General features: G+C 34.7%; 3 protein-coding genes across 7 annotated transcripts in view; 1 reads left to right on the forward strand and 2 right to left on the reverse strand.

Moving 5' to 3' along the window:
* Window positions 1-1,792, reverse strand: part of LOC123672228 (dynein axonemal heavy chain 8-like) — a 133,542-nt gene extending 131,750 nt beyond the window's left edge. The window contains exons 1-2 of one of the 2 annotated variants that reach the window (XM_045606244.1): window positions 1,632-1,792; window positions 1,411-1,570 (exon numbers count right to left, since the gene is read on the reverse strand). In XM_045606244.1, coding sequence (XP_045462200.1) covers window positions 1,411-1,539 — 129 coding nt within the window. In that variant the 5' untranslated portion in view covers window positions 1,540-1,570; window positions 1,632-1,792. Of the gene's footprint in view, window positions 1-1,410; window positions 1,571-1,627 lie in introns of both variants that reach the window. The other variant, XM_045606243.1, reaches the window with a different exon arrangement.
* Window positions 1,793-4,532: 2,740 nt separating this feature from the next.
* LOC123672235 (endoplasmic reticulum-Golgi intermediate compartment protein 2) lies at window positions 4,533-6,802 on the forward strand. Of its 2 annotated transcripts, none has more exons than XM_045606253.1 (6): window positions 4,533-4,761; window positions 4,813-4,968; window positions 5,047-5,210; window positions 5,631-5,934; window positions 6,163-6,423; window positions 6,656-6,802. In XM_045606253.1, exons 1-6 carry the CDS (start codon window positions 4,638-4,640, stop codon window positions 6,787-6,789), a joined length of 1,143 nt encoding a protein of 380 aa, XP_045462209.1. In that variant the 5' UTR covers window positions 4,533-4,637; the 3' UTR covers window positions 6,790-6,802. The 2 variants fall into 2 exon arrangements, with proteins under 2 accessions (XP_045462209.1, XP_045462210.1); XM_045606254.1 differs by having other exon boundaries at window positions 4,630-4,765.
* A 5,391-nt stretch (window positions 6,803-12,193) lies between these two features.
* On the reverse strand, window positions 12,194-23,707 carry LOC123672234 (contactin-1-like). 3 transcript variants are annotated; one of them, XM_045606251.1, is made up of 7 exons: window positions 23,479-23,707; window positions 16,905-17,126; window positions 15,615-15,736; window positions 15,410-15,551; window positions 13,957-14,229; window positions 12,417-12,749; window positions 12,194-12,355 (listed from the first exon to the last, which is right to left on the reverse strand). In XM_045606251.1, exons 1-7 carry the CDS (start codon window positions 23,645-23,647, stop codon window positions 12,201-12,203), a joined length of 1,416 nt encoding a protein of 471 aa, XP_045462207.1. In that variant the 5' UTR covers window positions 23,648-23,707; the 3' UTR covers window positions 12,194-12,200. The 3 variants fall into 3 exon arrangements, with proteins under 3 accessions (XP_045462207.1, XP_045462206.1, XP_045462208.1); XM_045606250.1 differs by having other exon boundaries at window positions 16,905-17,144; XM_045606252.1 differs by lacking the exons at window positions 16,905-17,126; window positions 23,479-23,707 and adding an exon at window positions 15,962-16,441.
* Window positions 23,708-24,397: the final 690 nt, after the last annotated feature.

Genomic DNA, 24,397 nt, shown 5'->3' on the forward strand with positions numbered 1-24,397 from the left:
ATCCAAAATTACAATATCCACGAAATTTCTATAATTTAGATTTTACGGCCAGAACTTTATGATTAAAAAAAATGTCTCAAATAATCTATTATTCGAACAAAAGACACAAAATGACCAACTTTGAACTTGCGAGAATCGGGACTACTCAAATAAACTTATCTTCATCGAAATAGTATTCAAAATCTCAACCTTCCTTAGAGTTAAAACAATTCCTTCTTCCTTGTAAACTTAAAATTTCTTCAACCCTCTAATCTACTAAACTTCCTTTCTATTTCACTCAACCTTGTTAAAAATTGCTCTGATCTTCAAAAGAAATTGTTTTACTCTAAGTCCGGTTCCGCGACCGACGTTCGAATTCTCAACCCTTCTCAATAAGAGACCCTAAGCGATACTGACTTCTTCCTTAAACCTCAACAAAATCGTAACCTCGTACTTATCTAAGACCACCCCCAACAATTGCCCAAGATGCCATTCCAATTGGATCATTGGTTAGAAAATTTTTTATCCTTCTTCAATTTTTCGTCAAGAACGATCATAACGGTTCTTCGCATGTATCGAACTCTGATAAGTTAAGATTTTCCTTATCTAAATTATTTTTCTTATCCGTGAAAAATATATCGATTTCACCAACGCAGTGAGACGATAACTAAGAAAAGCAATAATTGAAAAATAAAACATTCTGCTTCTAAGATAAGATCAGTTTACACAAGTCGCGACCGCTCTTTTGAATTTAACGTTTATTTCTTCTGAATAATAAATCTAATAATTTCAATAGTTTCAATAACTTCCGATTTACTACAATAATTTCCAAATTTCCGATTTACTACAACTACATCAAAAACACCTCTAAGATGTAAGTTGGCAAGCTCTCAAAGAACCAAGAACAGCCACACAACTAAATGACACGGTATTCAATAACAAATATTTGACAACGGAAGCAAAAGTACGTAATCACAAGACTGCAATAAGGTCTATACTAATAGATACAGCAGAGACAAGACCTCACACATCAAGAACACACCAAATTATGGAAGCGACAGAGTTAAGAATCGTTAAAAGAATAGACGGGAAACAATTACGAGATATGCAAAGAAGCGAAGGCATCAGACGGGCTTGCCAGAACCAGAATATCATCGAGTGGGTACTGGCATGACAGAGGACCGAATAGTGAAGGTAGACAAATCACCGTCAGGAAGGCGAAGCATATAGGAAGACCTCGAAAGGGTCTACCCGTATAGGACGAGTTACAATGAGGTATAGGCACTGGCCCAATTTAGAAAATGGAAGAAGATGCAAAATATATATTAGTGTTCTGTGAGCAAAACGGTACTCGGCACCACTTTGCTCTTGGTAGATATGCCTCTATAAAGCTTGAATAAATCTTTTTCCAAAATGAAATTATCAACTTACGATTCTCTCTTTCAAAGATTCCTCCTTCTCTAAAGCTTTCGTGCTTTGCTGTCGTTTACCAGAGGCTGCAAGTTGTTTTGCTACACCCATCATCATAGAGAAATCGTCATCTTCGTTGAAATGGGCCATTTTTGAGCCGACTCAATCAAACAATAGCGAACTTGAACGATATGAAATAATAAAGATACAAATTCATCAGTGATATTAGACGTTCCACTTACCTCTCAGACAATATTTGAAGAAAACTTTACAATCAGTGAAATGAGTTATATTTCCACACAAATGGAAATATGAAATATTATGTTGATATAAATTCAACTTTATACCAATTTTTTAAAAGTTTCGAATAAATATCTATATATTATTTTTTTAATATATAAAAATATAATATACTGTCAAATCAATTTTGACAGATATATATTTTCTAAAGCCTCCTCATTTGTTGATGCTTCACGTTGTTTATTAGTTGATTATTTTCAATAATACATATTTGGAATTATTATGGTTGGTGATATCTTTGTAGTGACTCTGCATGTCCGAGAGGTGGCGATGTTGCTTCGCTTCACTCTCTAGTAAGGCATCGGTGGTTTCATAAAGAATACCCGAAATTATGCAGAGTTACCTCTTCACGATGGTGTGAGAGGGTGTGTCTTGGGCAGAGATCGCTGGATAGTCAACTGATTTGTCCACCTGCTATCTCGGGAAAAAACCGTAATCCCTTGAGAGAGGGTGCAACTACGACATTTGGCTCGAGAGAGACTCGCCATATCTTAAAACATAATGTCATTTATCACTTTTAAGCGATCATTCGATCAAGCGATCAAATCGTTTTATCATTTCGTCACAATGCTTGTAATTGAGCCAGTAAAGGTTTGAAACGATAATTTTCAACTCACTGATGACGAATCCATCTTCAAATTTGATTCTGTCTGTTCATGGGCGCCCGCAGGGGGGGCCAGATGGGAACATTGCCCCCCTCTGAGACTTTGATTGCCTCATTTTTCAGAACCCTCAATAATACTTTCTCAATCCAAAGGGCAAGGAAAAAAGGAAAGTAATGGATTCACAACAATTTTCCGATTTTCAATGGAATTACTATATTATACAGGGTGTGCCCAAACGAAAAGGGGAGATTCCTTAAGTGAGTTTAAGAAAAAAAAGTCCCAAATTTTTTTTTCTCGAAATCGTTGGTAGATACGACAAAACTACAAGAGAACGAAAAGTTTAGTATAAGAACAAAGCTTCTTTTTACATTTTTTCAAATCAACAGTTGCTCACCAAAAAAAAAAGTTCTGCAGAAGAACAGGTGGCAGTGTTCCAGAAAAAATATCACCCTGTAGATCTTCTATCGAAATTGCCATGTCGCGTGGTGAGAACTCTCAAATGTAATATCTATGCGAAATTTCAGTTGAATATCTTGTGAAGTGTAGATACTATGAGAAAATAACTTGAAAAGAATTCAAACTTCAACACTCTGTATCTCGAAAACGAAACGTTTGCGACCCCATGTTTATGGGACTTTTTTTTCTTAAACTCACTTAAGGAATCTCCCCTTTTCATTTGTATGTTCAATTTAGGAACACCCTGTATATAATCCATAATCGGCAGAGGTTTTTTTGACTTGAGAACTTTTTTAGCGCTTCTTGGGTGAAGAAAAATCATGGAATTAATATTGTTTTTATGAGTTATGATTTTCTCTGTGTTATTTTGAATCATATTTTAGTATCAAGTTTTTTTTAAACTTTATTGTTTGCGTCATTCAGTGTATATTTCAAGATTTATTATAATTCATTTATTATTTTTAGGAACATAGTTTTATCGAGCGTATATGTATATATTTTTCATTTCGTTATTACTTGTTGAATTTTCTTTATTTATTGGTAATTATAATAATTATTTCATTCTGTTTTCCATATTTTTTATATTTCATTTTTTTATGAATATTGTTTCATTGAATGTGATTTGTTTCGAAAAGAGTTACCGTTTTCTTTTACATCACCTTATGTTGTTGACGTTATGAAAAAATTGTTGAAGTGGAAAACTTAATTTTTATTTTGCACAGCCCTCCTATTATGAATATAAATACAGAAATAGAAAGCAACGGAATACTGATGTCGCCTACGACAATCATGGACGCCTTATCGTTTTTCAATAATTTTCATTTCCGTTATTACCGATCCGATCTGATTGAGATTTTGCGCGTATATCCAGAATAACAATATCAAACATTGTGCAAAATTTCGTGCCTATACTTATAGGCTCATCGAAATCATCAAAAACGCAAGCAGAATATCTGCAAAAACACTCAATATTTCAGTGATGAGATCTCCTACTATGTTGAGATTCTCCAAGTTAATATAAAAATTATAAAATAATAGCAAGTGCCCATTCACAAAATTTTGGAAGAATCTCGGAATTTTTAATTTATGTAGCGAAGCGTCGCCAATTTGTTTTTTAGAAAAGTTTGAGCAATGATGTTACCGTTCTTATTTCTAGCTCATTTATAACAAATAGCCGGGTCAAAAATAACACACCTTTTTCTTAGTTGAAATTGGCATTTCTTGAACTTTCGTAAATTATCATATTTGGGGTAAATAATACAAAATATATAATAAAATATGATGAAATTTTCAATCAGAGCACTGCAGCCACTGTTGGCCGGTTGGCTGCTGCTATATAGGATTTCAACCAAACCGGATAACAAAATAGTTCATTTCTTGTTCACTATCTGTTCCCTTTTTTATTTTCTTTTGCTTTCCTACGTCGTCCACATCCAATTCCATAGAAATATGAATATTCCATTATTTAGCGCCTTCTAATTAATAAGGAAAGGAACAGAGACAACAGGAAACTACGTTATTCGCAGTCATTTCCATGGAAATATTTGCATGTCATGAAAAAGCGCCACCTACAGGGGAAAAAAGAACTATCAGAAAACCGTGGTTGATTTTGAACAAAGTCTAATCAGTGGAGCACCAGTATTTTTAAACATTTTAGGAGACTTAATGCAGCACTGCAAGACATTCTGAAGCATCAATAACTTTTGACCTGTGTTATAAAAACTTTTTGATAGTTTTAATAACCATTAGTTCTAATGAACATTTTTGTTTACGTTGTCAGAACAATAGGTTATGCTGTAATTGTCAACTTGACATAAACTATGATAAGATTTTAATAATTGTTGACGAAAAAAGTTCGTCAAATTGCACACCGCACTGAAATAAATTATGGAAAAAGAAAGAGTAACAGTACCTCGTTATAGAGGTTCTAAAATACATAAGATTAAGAAAATTGATCTGTTCACTAAACTGAGAGAGCCTTATAAACAGACTTCATCATTAGGGGGAATTCGTAGGTATTATTGATGATAAGGGTAATTAATTTAACTAATTGTTGATTTAGTTTCAGTTTTTAGTTTTCTAATTACAATATGGTTGATTTATTCAGAAGTAAAATATTATATGGAAAGTCAATTTATATTTCGATTCTCTCCAGACACAGATTTCGATGCAAAATTGAAAATTAATATTGACATCACTGTTGCAATGCCTTGCTCAAGTAAGAACACCCTTATATTATGTATTATCATCCAGAAATATCAATATATTCTTTTATCATATTGAAATTCCTTTGTAGATGTTGGTGCGGACATTTTAGATTCTACTAATCAAAATGTGTTTCGATTTGGGAGTTTACAGGAAGAGGATACTTGGTTTGAACTGGCTCCCAATCAAAGAATACATTTTGACAATAAGAAATATATGAACTCCTATTTGAGAGAGGAATATCATGCTGTGAAAGTAAGTTTATTGGTTTCTATTCAGTATTGGGAAGCAGGTTCTAAATCTTTTTCAATATTCTCAATCAGTTCTTCAATTTATTAGGTTTTAAAATAAAAAAACATATGAGATGAAATATCCCTTACAGCAATGTAACGAGCGTTCATTTAAATTCATGGTTAAGAGTTTTTTGGATAAATTCAAGTTGATTTTCTGTGAAAACGAGTAGTGCTTAGCTTGTACAGTATCACTAACATTTGTTTAGAAACTTTGAATCTGGGAAGAATATGGTATAAGCTAAGCACTACTTACACTCACAGAAAATCAACTCAAATTTCTCCACAGCACTAGTGACCATGAATTTTAATGAACGCTCGTTATATTAATTTCCACTTGACATGTCAACCAGATAAACAATCATTAACACAACTTGTTTTCCAGGATCTTTTATGGAAAAGTAGTTATTATACCCTAGTAAACAGTCTACCACCAAGAAGTATTGTTCCTGACAGACCTTATGATGCTTGTAGAATATACGGCAATTTAGAAATAAATAAAGTTTCTGGAAACTTCCACATTACTGCTGGAAAAAGCTTAAGCCTTCCTAGAGGACACATTCACATCAGTGCGTTTATGAGTGATAGAGACTATAATTTTTCTCATAGAATAGATAGATTTAGCTTTGGTGATTCTAGTCCTGGAATAATTCATCCCTTAGAAGGGGATGAAATGATAGCAAATAATGGTAAGACCTTTAGCTTTGGAAACCCTATTCTGTGATAAGTATTAAATTCATATCAAATTCCAAGTCTGTAGAAAAAGTAAGTTCCTTTGTTCAATCATTTTATGAGTTTTAGTGCTCTGTTGGGGTTGTGAAATTGCATATGTAAAATTTCAATGGAAATGAAAGAATCCATGTTTATTTCACACAGGGGGTTTTGATATGGTAGTCACATTCATATCTTCATTTCAGCAATGACTATTTATAACTATTTCATAGAAGTTGTACCTACACACGTTAAGACATTCCTTACTAACGTTAATACATATCAGTATAGTGTAAAACAATTAGCTCGTCCCATAAACCATGATAAAGGCAGTCATGGGATGCCAGGGCTATTTTTTAAATATGATGTGGCTGCACTGAAAGTCACTATAAGTCAAGAAAGAGATCATCTGGGTATTTTCTTAATGAGGCTGTGTTCCATTATTGGTGGAGTATATTCTTGTTTAGGTAAGAAATTATTGTTATTTTTTTGTTCTTCTTCAACATTATGATATATCCCAACATATATCTTCAACATTATGATATATCCCAAAATCCTTCATTAGATGAGGTACATACGAAGGGTTCGCAAGATCTTGAGACATGTATTTTTATCAAATGAATGAGATTTGTTTTTGATATTGAATTTCTTTGAATTGCATCATATTTTCAAGAGAAAAATCATCATTTTGTTTGGCAGGTTTTATCATGGCTTTTATCTTCTTCACCCGTGCCTTCTCTGCTGCAAGGGATATACGTGAAAAACGTGAAAAAGAAAATTTGAAGAATGTACCTATTGAAGTATCCCAAGTTGTACCTGTGAAATTAATATAAATTTAACAGAAAAGCAGTTTTTTACATGATAATATACCATGCATTGGCACCAGGAAGAACACACAAATGCTTCTTTGTGGTATCTTATTTTTTATCAATTTTTGAAATTATGAGCATTGAAATACTAGGTTCCAGTGCTGGTTTAAGATCTTTTTGTGCCCTGGGCGCAAAAGATTGACGGGCACCCTTGGCGGCGTCGATACTGGTGGATCTTTTGGAATTTGTAACAAATCAATAAAAATTGTTCAAAATTGAAATATTCAATTTTTATTTTGAAAATAAATATGAAAGTGAAGAAAAGGAGTCTTCTCATCGGACATCATTAAAATCGAAAATAACTTTCCATACATATACAGGGTGTTTCAACGAAAACTTAACACCTCGATTTTCCGCCTTCAAAATGAAAATGTGGAAAATCGCTCGGATCCGTCAATGTCTAATTCGAGAGGAACAACTCTTCCGCATTTTTCATCCCTATAACTTCAACCCCTTATCGGGGGCACAATCCCTTGATTTTGAATAGGGATGAGAGGTGTTGCAATAACTAATATTGAAGATTGTATCGAGAACTACACTGCTCAACAATTGATAGGGATCACTTACTTGTTCTTAATTTATTTCTGAAATATTCGCGCCAAGATTATAAATTTAGTCAGATATCAGAGTATTTTCAGTTGATAATATGGTTCACTTGAGAAAAGAATGAAAAAATGGAAAGTTGGAGAGAAAAAAAGACTTTATTAGGAACACTCAAAATTCTGTGTTTGAATAACATAAAAATTTTATGATGAAACCACAAGAAGGCTGAAGTTTCGGTTAAGCTAGTACCTAGTTGGTCCCCCACGAGCTCGTCTCAAGCATTCTACCCTACGAGGCATACTTTCGATCAAACGATTTATAAAATTTTGGGGCAAATTCGTCCAAATATCCCGTAAAGCGTTAGAAAGGTCCTCCAGGTTATTGATCGGTTGTTCTAAGGTTGACAATTGTCTAGACATCTCAGACCAGACATGTTCGATGCAATTCATGTCTGGAGAGCGAGCTGACCAGTCCATCCTATCAATAGCATGAGTTTCTAGCGCTTCATTAACCAGACGACTACGGTGTGGACGGGCATTATCGTCAATTAAAATGAAATTCTCGCCCACGGCAGCCGCAAACGGAACAATTATGGGTTCAATAATCATATCGTGATATCTCTGGCTGGTCATGGTGGTGTTCTGCAGAACAACCAACTCTGTGCGTTGGTTCAAACAAATGCCTCCCCATACACATATAGAACCTCCGCCAAAAGCTGTTGTGGGTACCATAAACTGTTCTGCATACCTTCGACCTCTTTCCCTCCAAGCAAGAATACGCCCATCGGAGTTGACCAAACGAAATCTAGACTCATCCGTACATAAACATCGGCTCCAATCTTCAAGTGTCCAATTGCGGTGCTCCTCAGCCCATTGCCGTCGATGAAGCCGGTGTTCCCTATTCAAACGGGGATGTTGTACCCTCCTACGTGCTCTCAAACCACTTATGTAGTCGTCGTCTTACAGTCTGGTTCGAAATTAGAACTCCTGTTGCACCTCTCAGTGATCTATTGAGCCGCGACGCCGGGTAAGTGGGATTTCTCCTAGCATTGAGGATCAAAAGACGATCTTGGGCAGCTGTTGTACTGCGCTGCCGACCTCCCCCATGAACATAAGCTACTGAGTCGTTTTGGATGAACCTATTCCAAGCCCGACTCACGACACTTTGCGAAACATTCAACCGCCGGGACACTTCTCGCTGGGACAAACCTTCCTGTATCCACCGTATGATTTGGTCCAGTTGCACAGGAGCAAAACGTCTTCTCGGCATGACTGATAAGCTGATATTGTTCTCATTTCTTCAATTATTGTCACCTTATGTGTTTGAACGACAGAAAAAAACAGATTTAATAACAAATACCACATTGTTTTTCACTCCACCTGTAACAGCCTACAGATAATAATCGATTTTGTGAACAAGAGCCGATGAAGTGAGGAAGACTTTGATATAATCAACTCAAAACATCTTACTTTTTCCTTAGAGAACATATAATGTACAGATATTCACGAGATAACTTGAAAAAAATACAAATGAAGAGAAGTTCATAAGTGATCCCTAGCAATTGTTGATCAGTATATTTGACCCTAAAATTTTGCTCAATAAGATTTTCAAAATAAGGCTTCGCAACACCCGTCATCACTATTCACAATCAAGGACTTGTATCCGTTATGGGGATGCGGAGAGCGGAAAAGTTGTTCCCATCGAATCAAAAATTGGTAGATCTGAAAGATTTTCTACAATTTCATTTTAAAGCCGAAAAATCGAGGTGTTTTCGTTGGACCAAACTAAAAGTCATAGTGCATGGACGTTTTCTTGGCTTAGATAGGATCTTAAACACGTATTAATTTTTTTTAGAGCAGAAAAGAATCGTTCACCTGACGCTTTCGAAATAGGTATATTAAAATAAAATTGTAACAGAGTTAAAATATTTGGAAAAATTGATTTGGTCTTCTGGACGACCTCAAATTTTTCATGAATCGTATTTCTGTTTAAATTTTTACATGATTGTCGAAAATGAATTTAATTCTGTAAATGTTCTTTCGTTTCGTCAATATCGTTCTTATATTTCAAACACAAAATATCAATTGATTTCTCACTTTCCTTCCGATCTAGTACGAAAAAATATTTGAATGTTGATGTTAGTGCTCCGTAGCATTCAATTCTTTTTCAAAGAGAAATATTATCACATACCTATGAAGATTGAAGATTTTGAATCTTACCCGTTGTTTTCGGTTTTTTGTATCATTTTGCTCACAAAATTTTAATACTGCAGTTATCAAAGAACTGAACTGAGTTATTTGTTGAAATATTTACCCAGTACATATAGTATATAACATTACTAGCAAGGTAAGAGGGTTTTTACTGGCGAATGGAGGATATAATTGACGAGCCGCAGGCGAGTCAGTTACCTCCTTGAGCCAGTAAAACCCGTTACCTTGCGTGTATTGTTTTATATTTTATTTGTTTCTCATTTGTAAAAAGGTTAGATAAATTCCAAAAAAATTTCAATAATTTGTCTCAAATGTCGTAAGCTATCATAGACAAGTCTATGTAAGCTATGGAAGCGTTGCCATGAACATGTCTGTTTATTTTTCTTTACATTTGTTTTGGCGAAAGAGAGAATGAATGTACCAAAAGAAATTATTGAGGCAGCCAGTAGTGTAGCTTCAAGTTTATTACCTGCAAAATCAGCTTCAAGGTACGAGCGAGAATACGACGACTTCAAAAAGTGGCAAAACAAAAATAGTGTGATTGGGGTAACTGAAGATGTTTGTTGGTCTACTTGAATCAACTATCAGCTAGATTCAGCCCTAATACTTTATGGGCAAAATGGTCTAGGCTGAAAAGCTGCTTGGAAATGAAAGAAAATGCCCCTGTTCGCAGGTTTGTTTTCCTTAAAAAATTTATTGAAAAATATGACGTTCAGTTGTCATTTGCAGATTTCAAAAGGTAATAGCGTTTCTGAAACGAAAAAATGAGCGTTATACGCCAAAAAAGGCCAAGGTATTAAGTAAAGAAGAGGCTGAACAATTTCTTTTACATGCTCCTGATGACCAGTGGTTGCTGGCTAAAATTGTAACAATATTTGGGTTTTTTGGATGTTGTCGATGTGACGAAATTCTCTCCTTAAACATGAATGATGTAGAAGATATGGAAAAATACGTTATTGTGACATTGCGGCAAACAAAAAATTTAACAACAAGAAGATTCACCATAACCGATGTATAAGCCTTGCATGTTATACAGAAAATATGTAAATCTTCGGCCTCCTGGAACAGAAAGCCTAAGATTTTTTTTGACATACCCACATGGAAAAATCTGTGTTACTGGAAATAACAATTGTACCATGATTTTCAACATATATGACGATAAAACAAAATTTTCTAATATAAATAATACTACTAACTTGTAAAAATTTTGCAAGTTACCTGTCAGTTTTACAAGTTAGTGACTTGATAAAATAAACTTTCTTGATTAATATTGTGTTTTTGGAAACTGACGTTTACAAATGAGAAACAAATAAAGTAATATAAGTTGTCTTGTAGTATTTCTATGCGCGGCATGCGCAGTCGTATATTTATTCTGTGTAATTGTAAGATAGGCTATGTGCAAGCCATGCTCGCTCCCTTTTCTCGTTGGCCGTTGTTGAAGAGTATTATTGTATATTTGTCAGTGTGTTTACTACACAGTTATTTCCTATATTTTATTAAAGACTTTTAATTATTAAACAGTGCGTTTAATTTGTAACATTATTCTCATCGAAAAATTGTCTGTGCTGTGTTTCACAATTCAATGTGTTTCATCCAAATTGTAATTTATTTGTGAAGACATCAGTTTTGAATTGACTATACATGTGTTCCCAAATTGGAGGTAAAACGAAAATGACAGATTCCTCGGATAAAGTCTTATAACATAGTTCTGGAAATGATTTGTTTTCGAGATACATAAGTTAAAGTTCAAGTTTTTTTCTCATAGCGCCGTTCCTTCACAAGATATTCAACTTAAATTTGGCCTAGATATTCCAATTTAAAATTTTTATTATGTGATATGCTAATTTTGAATGCAAATCTACAGGGTGATATTTTTGATGGAAGAGTGCTCGCTTCTTTCCACCAGAACTTTTTATTGGTGAACCACTGGTAGTTTAGAGAAGTGTAAAAAGAAACTTTATGGTTTCTTATCGGTTCTTGTCAAACAATTCTTTAGTAATCTTCAGGAAAATTCAAATTAATATAAGATCCAGTGAGCTGCGATGAATAAATATTTATTTATAAGTTTTGGTACACATTCTCCCAATCTGTAGAGAAGATGAATGAAGACTTGATAAACTATTATATGCATCACAAAAAAGTAGTTACAAGATACACCCTGTATCTCGAAAACAAAACATGAGCGGACTCATGTGTAGGACATTTTATTCAATTCAATTCAATTTTTCATTTTTCTTCGTACAATTTAGGAACAATCGAATGGTATGAACAATCAAATAAAAAAAATGCTATCATTTCTAGTAATTTTGGGTTCAAACTTGGTTATCAAAACTTTTTTCCTCATATTGTAGATATAGTAAACGTAGTCTTAAAAAAAAAAAAATTTCGATTACCCCCTAAAAAAAATATATGCCCTTGCCAACTTCTAATATCGAAAGTTATAAATAGAAATCCTGGTAGGGCCCAGGCCCTTTCCAGCTTCTGGAGAACCGCTGAATATACCGGCACTACTAGGTTCTCGACTCTTTTAATATGCACAATCCGATTTGTTGAATTTTATCACATTGATAAGTAATGCTATGCGTTGAGTATGTGCATGATCAAAAAAAAGCAAGTAATTTTTCAACTTATAATATCAAAACATATATTCACAACTAAGACTAGAATTATGCCACTTTTCAGACAATTGGATGCACTGGAAGTTAAATCCAATGGAATACCGTTGTCTTCATCCTGTGTGTGTATTTCTTCTGGAGATACCAAATCATTCGAAACATCTGAAACGAAAAGATAAATAATTTATTCCTTCATACTTGTTAAATCTTAGTAACTTCTTACCTGCACCTAGAGTGGCGAATCTCAAGATTGGAGAAGGTTTGGACCATCCATACCTATTCCTAGATACAAGTAATGCTTCATAAATGGTTCCTTCCTTCAATCCCTTGATAGTGTATGCCTTTGAATAAACAGGTCCCGAATTATATTCTGTCGGTATTGTCAGTTTCGTCCAATCCGGTTTGCTAAGTCCGCTTCTGGGCCTATACAATCTGAACCATAAATTGTATTCAATGATGGGAGTGTAGCTGTCGACTTCCCAAATGAGTTTGTACGAATTTGTATCTGCCATGCTCTTTTCGTCTGTTTTCTTGAAGACGCCAGGATTTGGAACTCCTGAAATTTAATCGATCACGTTCGCATTGAAATATCTGATTTACTCCTATTGATTGGAAGATTCAGAGAGCTGTGCTTGAGGTAGCATAGGACATGTTTACAAAGCCTACAATAATACACTGCTGGAAAGTTGTTATCTCAGGATACAGGATAATATCAATGTGTTATAAAAAATAACGAAAGTCAAACATAAAGGAACTACGTTTTGTTTTCTTCCCTTCCACAAAAAGTGAAAGTCCAAAAATAAAAACAAGAGGAGAGTACATCCTTCACCATTGCGATTCTTCACGATAAAGATACATAAACCCGAGCATAAACCTCAATATTTGAAGATGCTAATGCTACAAGATGTCATTATATCAGCGGTACGAAGCTACAAGGACGATTTCAAGGAAATTTAGTTTCAGCAGAATGGATGGTCTGCTCATAATGCACGTCTATAGGTCGTCTAGTTCTAGAATTCTTGCACTAGGAGGTATTATATCCTGGTTGGTTGACCGAATTTAACTCTACTCGACTTTTTTTGAGGCAGTTTATTGCCTCAAAAAATTTACTTGAAAATTTAGAAGAGCTGTGGATAAAAATATCCAACATAGCAGGTTTGGTAACACTATCGGTGTTATCGAATGTGATGGGGGAGTTTCAGAGTTTCAAGGGGAACATTTTTTTGAGAACATACTTTGATCAGTTGATTTCATTTATAATTTAAAGTTTTTTTAAAATTTGTGGTCGATTTTTAGAATAACGATTTTTATTTCGTTTTTAGGCTTGAGATTTTGGCGAGACATTTTCAGCCAATTTCGAAAGTGCTTCCCGGGATCACTGATGGAATCAGTTTGGTACTCAGTGATCATCGAATATACCTTCGTTCCTCCTCCTTTGGGGCGTCATCGTTACTGGCAGGGGAGTGTGTAGTGATTTTTGCTTGTCCGAGAGATGGCCTCGTAGGCTGCACATCTATTGGAAGATCGGAACCGCTATGTAAATAAACTCGACTTTTTCAAGACAGTCACCATGCTCTACTATGGAGATGAAAGGTGTATTTGACAGGGCATAAAGAGTGTCAAACTAAGAATTGCATCAGTGAGTCTGGAATGAAACATCCGACGCTTCACAATGAATTTTATGAATTTTTATCCAGGACTTCCAGCTAAATTTTCAGAAATTCTCAAATTCAAATAATTCAAATGACCCCATGTTACCGCACCTGACAGTTGAATAGTGACTTCTCCCTGTCCTAGCTCATTGATCGCCCTGCAGGTGTATATTCCAAAATCACCCCTTTGAACGTTTCTGATCAGAAGAGTATGCTTATCACCGTCAACCAACGAAATGACCCTGGAATTGAGAGGGACAGCTATCTCTCCTTTCAGCCATGTCACTGTTGCTTGAGGATCTGCAGATACTTTACATTCTAACTGAACCCTGTGTGATGGCGCTGTATGAATCCAGGACCTTGAGGTCATCAATTCTGGTGGATCTAGAAGAAAAAGTGAAACTGTCATTTTTTTACTATAGAAAGAAAGGAGGTTATGTAGAGGTACATCCTTAATCCTTAGTGCGTGGTCTCTTGTCTATGATCGGGGAAACTATACGGATACAAGTATGTGCCTGGACATAGTCCGCCTGCCAACTTACGTCAAAATGCTCAGTAGGCTGTTAACGAGATGACTTACGAGTTGGATGTTAAATTTTCTAACAGAGGTTGCTGTGTTTTCCCACTCTGAAGTAGCCCGATCATTATATTTTATTACACAATAAGAGCTGTAAGAACCATATTACGCAAGAGCTGCGAAGCGGCAAGTGCGTAATTCTTGAAGTGCGTACCTAATTGTCTTACAACTCGTGTTGAGTACTATACTTTTTCTACGACTGCAATCATTTCCATAAAAACTTAGGTAAATCCAAAAACTGGTGGCAAATCGAGACACAATTATGAAACGTCAAAAGGATATCGGCTACGCGGGCTGTTATTAATTCGTTACCTTGGCAACTACTGAAGGATTTATCTTATTGGTTATACGCAGTGCGATTTACTTCACAGATGCTACCGTATTGGTTGTTGATCGCGCTTTCTGTTTACTGTGAAGTAAATCGTTCAGTTTTACGTTGCGGTTGCACAGTACTTAAAATAGGCAGTTACATAGTTTGAGAGATGTACAAATTTCGTATCTTTCTGTAGGGGGAGTAGGAAAAATACCCCGCCTTTTTTGTTCAATAGTAAATCTGTTATAAACATGGTATAAGTACACTAAATGTTCATTGTAGAAAATTTGAAGTTAAAATAAACCTTTAACCTCAAATATAGACGTCAGATTATGAATTTCGTTTAACTGTTCGATAGTAAAATGGTGACAACACAGCTGGAACAGCAGTCTAGGAGTCAAAATCTCGATTTCGTTTATTCTTGAACGTTTTTGAGCATGTCTAATTTCGTTTCGAACTAGTCCTTGGCTAAAAAAAACCTAATAGAATGAGAGGGAAGATCGCATGGGGAAGGCATAACGTGTTTTTCTCACGTGACGATTTCTGAAATTTTACTCATACCTGAAACTGCCGTATGGAACTACGCTCCAATAAAATATCTTTCACTAATTGTAAAATTTAACAAGAATTTAAGGTTGTATAGTAGAATACAAGGAGGAGATTCAGAAACTCACATATGATATTTAATTCAATCGAGGCAGTGGCGGGCTCTCCAACGCCGTTGACAGCAATACATTCATAAATACCTGCCATATGTCTGTCTAAGGCAGTGAATTTGAGCATCTCCCTGTGGTCCATGAGTTCCAATTCCTCATCCTGAAAATAATTAGTGGTTAGTTGAATGGTGATGAATTCTGAGGAGGTGATTTCAAAACTGACCTGGAAATTCCAAGTGATAATAGGATAGGGAACACCCGAAGGAGTGCAGGAAATTCTCACTTCTTCTCCTAATTTGACCTGTAGGAAACCAGTCGGTGGGAAAGGTGACACCGAAGGAGGATCTGTAATAAGAATTCATCATTACAATAGTACCTATATTATTCAACGAGCGGTAATTTATAGGTTATAATTCACGCAGACACGCAGATCAAGTTTGTAATTCATCAAGTGAGTTATGATCATTACCGCAAGTTGAATACTATACTTTACTTACGACTATAACAATAAAGACTAAGATACAAGTAAGTACAGAGAATGAACTTTATTGACAAACCTTAATAAGTTACCTATAAACATATCGTTCGATATTGCAGGAAGCGAACACACGTATACACGCGAGCTCCTAGTAAGTGAGCTAACTAAAGTAAATAAAAAAAGTCTAATTGACATTTTAGTTTCGAAAGTGATTCCTAAAGATATAACGAGTGAAGTAGTGACGGGCTTTCTTGTGGATCTTCTCGGAATCGATCGCAAAAATTCCGTATCCGAAGATGTGAAAACAGAAGATAACATGGATTGCAAAATGCACGAAATAATTATTAGTTCAACGAAAAATGAAATTAAGCATCAACAGAAGCTTAATAGCCACTTGAAATCAAGAATTTTGGATCTAAATGAAATTATTAGAATCATAAAAATAATTAAAGATAATAAACGACCTGAAAAAGAATCAAAAATCGATACAACCGCGAATTTGAAAGGTGAGATGAATTCATTGATACTACAATGTGATGGAGTGAGATGTCATGTGGGTGAAAATCCCACTATCACTACATATGAAAATGAAAGAAATATAAATACGCATTATATGACGGAATCCACAATTGATAATCCGGTTATCTCCGACAGACCAGAGGTTCTCAAAAAGTTTATAAAAAGTCCATAGAAGTATGCTTCATCTTTAGTTCAAAGTTCACTAAAATATACAAAGAATCATTCTCTTTAAACGCTGATTTAATGTTTCTACTGCTTCACCAATCTTGAAAATTTTTGTATACACCTTTATATTTTTTTGGGGATTTTTCGGGCAAGAAATTCTGTATGGCAACATTAACTGCTTGTCTTATGTCTGAAGGTGTATATAATATTTCAATAGTTTGAGCTGTTTGGATAAGTTATAGCGATGTAAAAATCTAAACCATGTGCTCCAGAACAACTCAGAATATTCATGCTACACAAAATAATCAACAAATAAAAAACAAAGTTTATTTATTGAAAATTGATACGTACGCATGACTTCTATAGCGTGGCTCTGTCGAACAGTCGACCAAGGCGAAGGTCTGATTATTTCGCAAACGTATTCCCCAGTATCTTGCGGTTGTGCATTGATGATTTCCAAAGATCCGTTGTTCCATAACATGATCCGATCCGGCAGATGCATCTCTGGGTCAGAGCTATCCACCAGAAGCTCTTTGTTTTTGATCCATTTTATGGTTACTGCATAGGCACCATCTGGAATTGATTGAAATTCTGCAAATAATTGATTCAGTCAGGAAAATTTCTGATTAGGATGATTTTCATTCTATCTCAAGGAGATAGGAACAAGATAATAATTATTATTGTGAAATATACCACTTTCATTTTTTTAGGAGAACCACTGCAAATTCAATTGGAATTACTTATATTGAAAACTTCATAATTTTAAAACCACTTAAAGTTTTCCAATTGTATTTCAGAAAGCGTAGAATGTGATTCAGAAAAGCAAATTGCATTTCAGTCGATGGAAATTGAAATTAAGAATAGGAGGTTGTTTGTTGTTCGTAAACTATTGATGGTTCAGCGTACTATGGTTCCATCGGGTTCTTAAACGTTTCTCGAATTCAGCGCTGTTTCATTCGATGCCTCAATGCCAGATGTCCGGTTTTCGACCGGACAGTCCGGTTTTTTTCATGTTTGTCCGTTCGAAAGAATCTGGGTAAACCGGACAGAAGATTGTCCGGTTTTTAAATTTCGCGCAATATCTGGCGCGACCGCGCAATATCTAGCGCAACCGCGTGACAACCAACACTATTGTTTGTAGTTACGTAGATAGATATTGCGCATGTCAATGTTATGGAAAATCTATAGACTGACGAAAGGAATCGTCTCGACGTAAACACTGTAAAATATGAATTGCGTGTTTATGTCAATATAAATGCTAGTTGCACGGAATTTAAGGATGCCATGTTAAGCAATAAATCTTTGTTGAAAGCAGTCTCGTCAAATGCTAAGTATATAAAGAAGTAGACTGTAAGCTTTTCGTAATTTTTTGTTATTATATATTTTGTAATTTGTAATATGAACTAATAAAAAATAGAAATTTGTCCGGTTTTTTCCTCATATGCATCTGGCAACCCTATGCCTCATCGGTTCCAGCGAAACGAAAGAGTGAAAGACCGATGTTTCTGCTGAATGGGAGAGAAAGAGAATGTTCATGCAGTCATTGCAGTCATTTCTAGGGGTTGTCTTGTCAGTTGTCACTGTGAAGTTAAGTTTGGTTATGTTTATTATTAATATTATTTGATTATTATACATTTAACTACTTTGTATTCCAATAATATTGAATTGTGGTGAATGCTTTTTTAATCGAATTATAGAAGTAATAGATGGAAGAAATGATTAAATGAACAGAATTGTTCAATTATCAATTGATTATTAATATGATGTATGTTATTTATTATTGATTGTTATTAAAAAAATATTTCTCGAACAAATATTATGGTATGAAAAGATTGTTCAAAACAATTGTTTACATAAAAAAAAACAATAAAAAATATATTTTTTCGGCCGGGAAATGCTACTTTCTCAGAGAAAAAGCGTCCGGGAAGTGCTCACTTCCCGGCCTAGTCCGGAAAGTACGTACTTCCCGGACTAGGCCGGAAAAGAATCATAGAATCCATAGCAACCGAGATAACGGCTGACAGTTCATATGAAATTAGTTGTCAAAAATTTGCAAGTTTTTTTTATCGCAATCGCAATAAAATATGGAAAGCAGCAGCGATAGTGTTATTTTACATGGTTGCCGAAAAAATATTGTACGCAACACGCCCGAAAATGGTTTTTTTGGACTCACAGACTTCCAGGACTCGCTTACGCTCGTCCTGGAATTTTGTCTATTCGTCCAAAAAAACCCTATTTTCCGGACTTGTTACGTAAATTACTATTTCAGAAAATTATGTATTTGCTTTTTGATGCTATAAATAAAGATATTTTCATGTGAGAAAATGAAATAGATTAACATAATTTTGATTTGATTTATTTGAACTGTCGTTGAAATAGCATAAGAAAATAATATCACGGCATGCAGACAATTATAGTTTTATTATATTAATTCACAGACATTGAAACCTTATTTCGTTGAGAAAACGTTCGTAAACTCAACGTAAATCTATAATTCAGCATAAAATGCAGCTTTTTTTCTCCAGCATCTTGCTGGTACAGCGCTGTTCAGCGCTGTCAAGCGCATCTCTTTTAGCGCATTAAACAGCGCTGACTTTCCGAACTCGCCCTCTCTGTGTTGCATATTGTACTGGTACCACAAATTCGGTTCTGAATTTACATAATCTGAAATTGAATTGATAACTTCTAAAATACAATTTTCCTTTTCTGAGATGTAATTTGCTGATGTTTCTGGAATTCAATTCACTATTCTATTTTACAACTTTGATATTCTGAATTCCAAAACTTTTTGAATTTATATTTCGTTTTTCTGACATTGATTTAACTTTTCAGAAATCCAATTCTTCTTTTTTGAATTACATTTTCCTATTCTGAAAAACATGTTCCCTTCTCTGAAATTGAACTTTGATTATCTGAACTACAATTGGAAAAAGTGTAGTAGTAAAATATATTCCATTTGATGCGCTCATCATATTTTTGCAGTATTCTTACGGAACTATTTTGTTTGATAGTTTGTGAGAAATTAATTTTTTTATCGGAGTCTTATAAAGGATTCATGCAAGATCCAAAAAATGTACTGATTTATTATTATTAAAAAATACATGCCGTAGATCTATCTTGTTGATAAGTCTACTTAACAGTAAGATCTACCTTGCATATACAGTGGACCCCCGATAATCCGGCCCCTGTCTAATCCGGCGCCCCCTGTAATCCGACATGACATGACATTGATGAATATTTCAAAGCTTCATAATTTGATATAGTATTCACTACATGATTTTGATTAATAATTCTTGATTATTTTGGTAGATATGTATGTATGTGCATTTATGCTTATTTTTATAATAAAACGTAAGCTCTCAATTGTTATTTAATTCGACTAATTCGACTTACATAAATTAAGTCTGATTTGTACTTCAAAGTACATACATATGTACGTATAAAATATATTGACTCTCGTCATTAGATATGTAATTTGTCGGATTACAAGGTACTCTTTCGTAAAAAAATCCGGACTATAGGGGTCTTAGGCAGTGCTCTATAATCCGACAAATTCGATAGTCCGACACTGCCCTGCATAATGTTTGCCGGATTACCGGGGGTCCACTGTATATCTAATTTACACACAAAGGCATTCAGCATCAGCAGATAGAGCTCCGCTACGCTACTGATAGTTTTGGTAAGGTTAGTATTCTCTGCTGAGTCAGAGTGCCCATGTTTTGAAAAAAACAACCTTCTTGAAGGTTATATTATGATAGGAGACAATTTTTCGTTATAATATAGCTTTTGCTTTCGGTAATATTACTGTTTTATGTCGATTTCTTTTCAAAACAATGATCATTGATATGAAAGTTATTCCATTTTTTTTATTAGGAAGTCTGAATACCTTTGTAACTGTTTTGAGGTGAAAAATGATTTAAATTCAAAGGTTTCAATTCACTGATATTGAATAAAAGAAAAAAGTATGTATGTATGGACGATGTTGCAGGCCCAAACTAGGGTCATAATGCAAAAATTTTATTGATTCAATGTTGTTCAATAATTGTAATTCTTGTTACTTCCTGACCACACAAAGCAGTCTATTATGAGTTTATTAAATCATCCAGCAATTTAGATGATGTATTCCTTTGTAGTAGGTGGCATCTAGAATAGAATCATTTTTTAAACTCGTCGAATTAATTATATCCTCGAGATTCTTATACTTGTTGCTAACAGAGTGTTTTAGTTGATGAAGCTTCAATTAATTTACACACCTGACACCGGCAGCGTAAGGAGAATGAACAAAATCAAAACGTATTTTGTAGTTCATCTTTCCTTGGGCCCTTTGGCCGATTATAGCAATTATTTTTTTAATTGTAGCTTGATTCCTCGGGAACATCACTGTTAAGATGCTGTCCTCATTTTCTTTCTATTGTTTATATACAAGGGTTGAACAAAAAAAAATTAACAACATTCGGTTCATTATTGGAGCGGTTTCAATTTGTATCAATGTTGTAGGTATTAATGTTCATTGAAATTATCCAATGATTAGAGAATAGATCTGTTAAATAAAGTTCCCATATCCAATTTCACCGAAACAAAGAACACTCAACATCAATTTCAAAATCATTATATTGATGAACAGAGATTCTTAATATCAATGACAGAATGAAATTTCATTATATTGATAAAATAGTACATTGTATCAATAAAATCGAGTTGATGATTGCCATTCTTTAATACAAGGGAAACATCTTTTTCAGTGTACCTACTGATACGTCTGAAACCATTCAATGGGCTGTAATTTCTCTAAAAATTAAGACATTGTAATCACAAAGGACACCAAGAGAAGAAATGTCTAAAAAAGATAAGTATTCGTAAACATTCTAGTGTTTCACCGATTCACTCCACAGGGTTTTCTGAATAAAAGTTTACCTGGTATTCATTTTCTGCGCCCCTGTATGTAACAGAAAATAGAGTAACTTTGTAAACAAAGTTTTCGATTGGTATGGGTTTGTTTCTCTATCAAATTCACAAATTAGTGACGAAATCACGAGCAGTTCGGTCGAATAATTTTGTCAAAATAAATATTTCGACAAAAATCGCAAACATGATACAAACAGGAAAAGTTACTCAATTTTATTGGAATCGAATATAATGACATTTATTGAAATGAAATAGTCAACTGAACATTTTTGCCTTGAAGTACTAATTTAATTTTTCGAGAAACGGGCAGAGCTATAGCTACTAGGGTGCAAGTACCTGGCTTGTTCATTATTCTCCATTGAGATTCAGATCAAATATTCTCTCAAAATGCATGAGATTTCTTTTTTACAGGGCTCTTCAACACCGCGTGCATATTGAGACAATTGTGTCAAAATAATTGCAACAATCCTGTCTAATTCGATCAATTAATTGAATCATAATAATATCACTTTAGGTGCGTGTAATCAAATTGTTATGAAATGCGATGTGCTTTGAGGTAGGTACTTTATCAATTAAAAAAATTGTTGGATCACATTTCATCATTGTATTCTTATTATACCGTTATAATCTTTACTCCAAAATTTTTATGTAGACTGACTTTCGATTCCAATTCCCAAATTTAGAATTCACCTTCCAAAAAAAGGGTCATATTCTTCCTGATTGAAAAAACTGAGGAAATCACACAAAATCGTTCTGAAATTCTGATTCTAGTCGAATATGTTTTAACGGAATCATCTCTGGTTTTTGAATATTTCGAATCCGATATTTTTCGTAATTTTCGAATTTATAATAAACAGGATATTCATTATTTTCTGTAGCTACCTGCTGAAATTCGAGGTTTGGCAACTGGCAACTTTTGCTCTCCTAGTGTCATCGGTTGTTTCACGTCGTTTGGCGTTTGTTTTCTGAATTTCTGATGTATTTATTTCAATATATTTCGAGTTAATATAAAACGTTAATGCACTATGGGGCATAAGAAGTGCGTACTTGTGGATAAACTCGCGAATTGAGTCAAATATCGTATCACTGATATGTTTTCATTTCCGCGCGCTTCATGTCAATTGATAGTTCATGTTGGTGACAAAATTTGCTTACTGAAAATGGCATATGCTCCATTAATCTATATTTATTACTCTGAGCAAACAACTCGAATTTGTCCTTAGGGCTTGCAAATTTTTATATCAGTTCACAATAATTTACATTTTGTGCAATAGCATTTTCATGGACAAATTTCCATGACCAGATAGTCTTTCTTGGCACATTGTAGATCGTTAGTGATTTTTTCATAAGATTCAATTCGCTGAAACTTCGGCAGAATTAGGGAAATCAATTCAAACCCCCTTGAAATTTGTCATGCACATTTTAGTGTTTATTTTACATATTCTTGTAGGAACTAGATTTCGACCAAGTAGGATCTGTAACTGTTGTTGTAATTTGATTTTTCTTCGGTGTTTTCTCTTGGTAGTTATTGATTTGTTATTTTACATCTACACTCAAAATTTAAATGATTATGGTGACATTTTTCGATTTATAGGGTGATCTGAATACAACGTTACTTTTTTTGTTCCTCCCAGTATATGACAAAAAGAGACTGAATGAGAACGGTATCTGAACGGTTATGTTCTCCAGGCATTACGCTATAATAAAAAAAAATAGTTTCTAGAATAGGCCAAAGCGTTCAAGTGTTCAAGAGAATAAAATCTCAAGAGAGATTCTTGTTGAAATTAGTTCGGATCCTCTAATTTTGTCGGTATGTATAAATGTAAAATTTAAACTCGATCGCACTTGTAATTTCAAAATGATGAGGAACCTACCCTAAAAATGATGTGTTTGCAAGTTGTTCCATTAGAAATTTATCGTGCCTGAAGGACAGAATTGTATATGATCCCGAAATCTTCATTGGTGAACGTTTGAGAACAATCCTGGTATAACAATCGATAAATGCGGAAATGGTAGTTACCTCCGTTAGATCCGGTGTTCAAATAACAAGGCAGCAGAACGCTGTTGTTCTCCCTCGCCTTCACGGTGGTTGGAACACTTAAAAATTCGGTGACCACCGGCAGTGCACCATCGGAGAAACTGAAAAAAATCACGCCGAAAACAGCCAAAACCGCAACCTTAGAAAACATGTTCTTAGGTGTTGCATACACCCGTCAGCAGGCCGTGTAAAGAGGAACTAAAAGGCCGTGAAGTAACAATTTGACGTTTATTGGGACTAAGTAGTGGACAATTGTAGGGGACTGGAGTCGTGTTTCATTTAATCTTAGGTACCATTCATTGGATTATCCGATTTGAACACTGGCTTTCCTTCGAGGCGGCCCTTCATTGCGTGACCTGTGTCCACCTTTAATTGTTACTAATTTCGAAGAGCGTCCGCCGGGTTCCGTAATTCGAAGGAAATTGGATGAAATCATTCGCTGAAACTGTAATTGGAAAGACTGCAGATTTTATACAGGGGATGACTATAAAGTGCAATCGGAGACCTTCAATCGTATTGTTATATAGTGTGGTCAACGAAATCTTAACACCTCGATTTTGAAGATTTTCTTCAACGTTATTGAAGAATTCCGGGATCTAGTAGGTTTTTCACCTAACGTTCCTCCTACAACTACCGTAGAGATATGATATGATATTTATAACGGGTGTTTTTTTTTTTTGAGGTATATAACTTTAAGTTGGCATTAATGTTCAAGATGGCGACCGATTTAACAGCTGTCAAGTGATTTATTCTCAGTTTTGTTTGGCAATTCATCATGAATAGACTCACGCCTGAACAACGTTTGCAAATAGTGCAATTTTATTTCGAAAACAATGGTTCTGTGCGGAATACGTATCGCGCACTACGTCCATTTTATGTTCTGGTTGAATGGCTACGTCAA

This window comes from Harmonia axyridis, chromosome 2, assembly GCF_914767665.1.
Source record: "Harmonia axyridis chromosome 2, icHarAxyr1.1, whole genome shotgun sequence".
NCBI lineage: Eukaryota > Metazoa > Arthropoda > Insecta > Coleoptera > Coccinellidae > Harmonia > Harmonia axyridis.

Excerpts from the sequence above, each read along its gene's own strand:
- LOC123672235 (XM_045606253.1), top strand. The coding sequence starts at position 4,638 with ATGGAAAAAGAAAGAGTAACAGTACCTCGTTATAGAGGTTCTAAAATA. Across the intron at positions 4,969-5,046 it reads TGTTGCAATGCCTTGCTCAA|ATGTTGGTGCGGACATTTTA; the intron begins GTAAGAACACCC and ends ATTCCTTTGTAG. Across the intron at positions 5,935-6,162 it reads TGAAATGATAGCAAATAATG|CAATGACTATTTATAACTAT; the intron begins GTAAGACCTTTA and ends TCTTCATTTCAG.
- LOC123672234 (XM_045606250.1), bottom strand. The coding sequence starts at position 23,647 with ATGTTTTCTAAGGTTGCGGTTTTGGCTGTTTTCGGCGTGATTTTTTTC. Across the intron at positions 17,145-23,478 it reads GAACACCGGATCTAACGGAG|AATTTCAATCAATTCCAGAT; the intron begins GTAACTACCATT and ends AATTATTTGCAG. Across the intron at positions 15,552-15,614 it reads TTATCACTTGGAATTTCCAG|GATGAGGAATTGGAACTCAT; the intron begins GTCAGTTTTGAA and ends AATTATTTTCAG.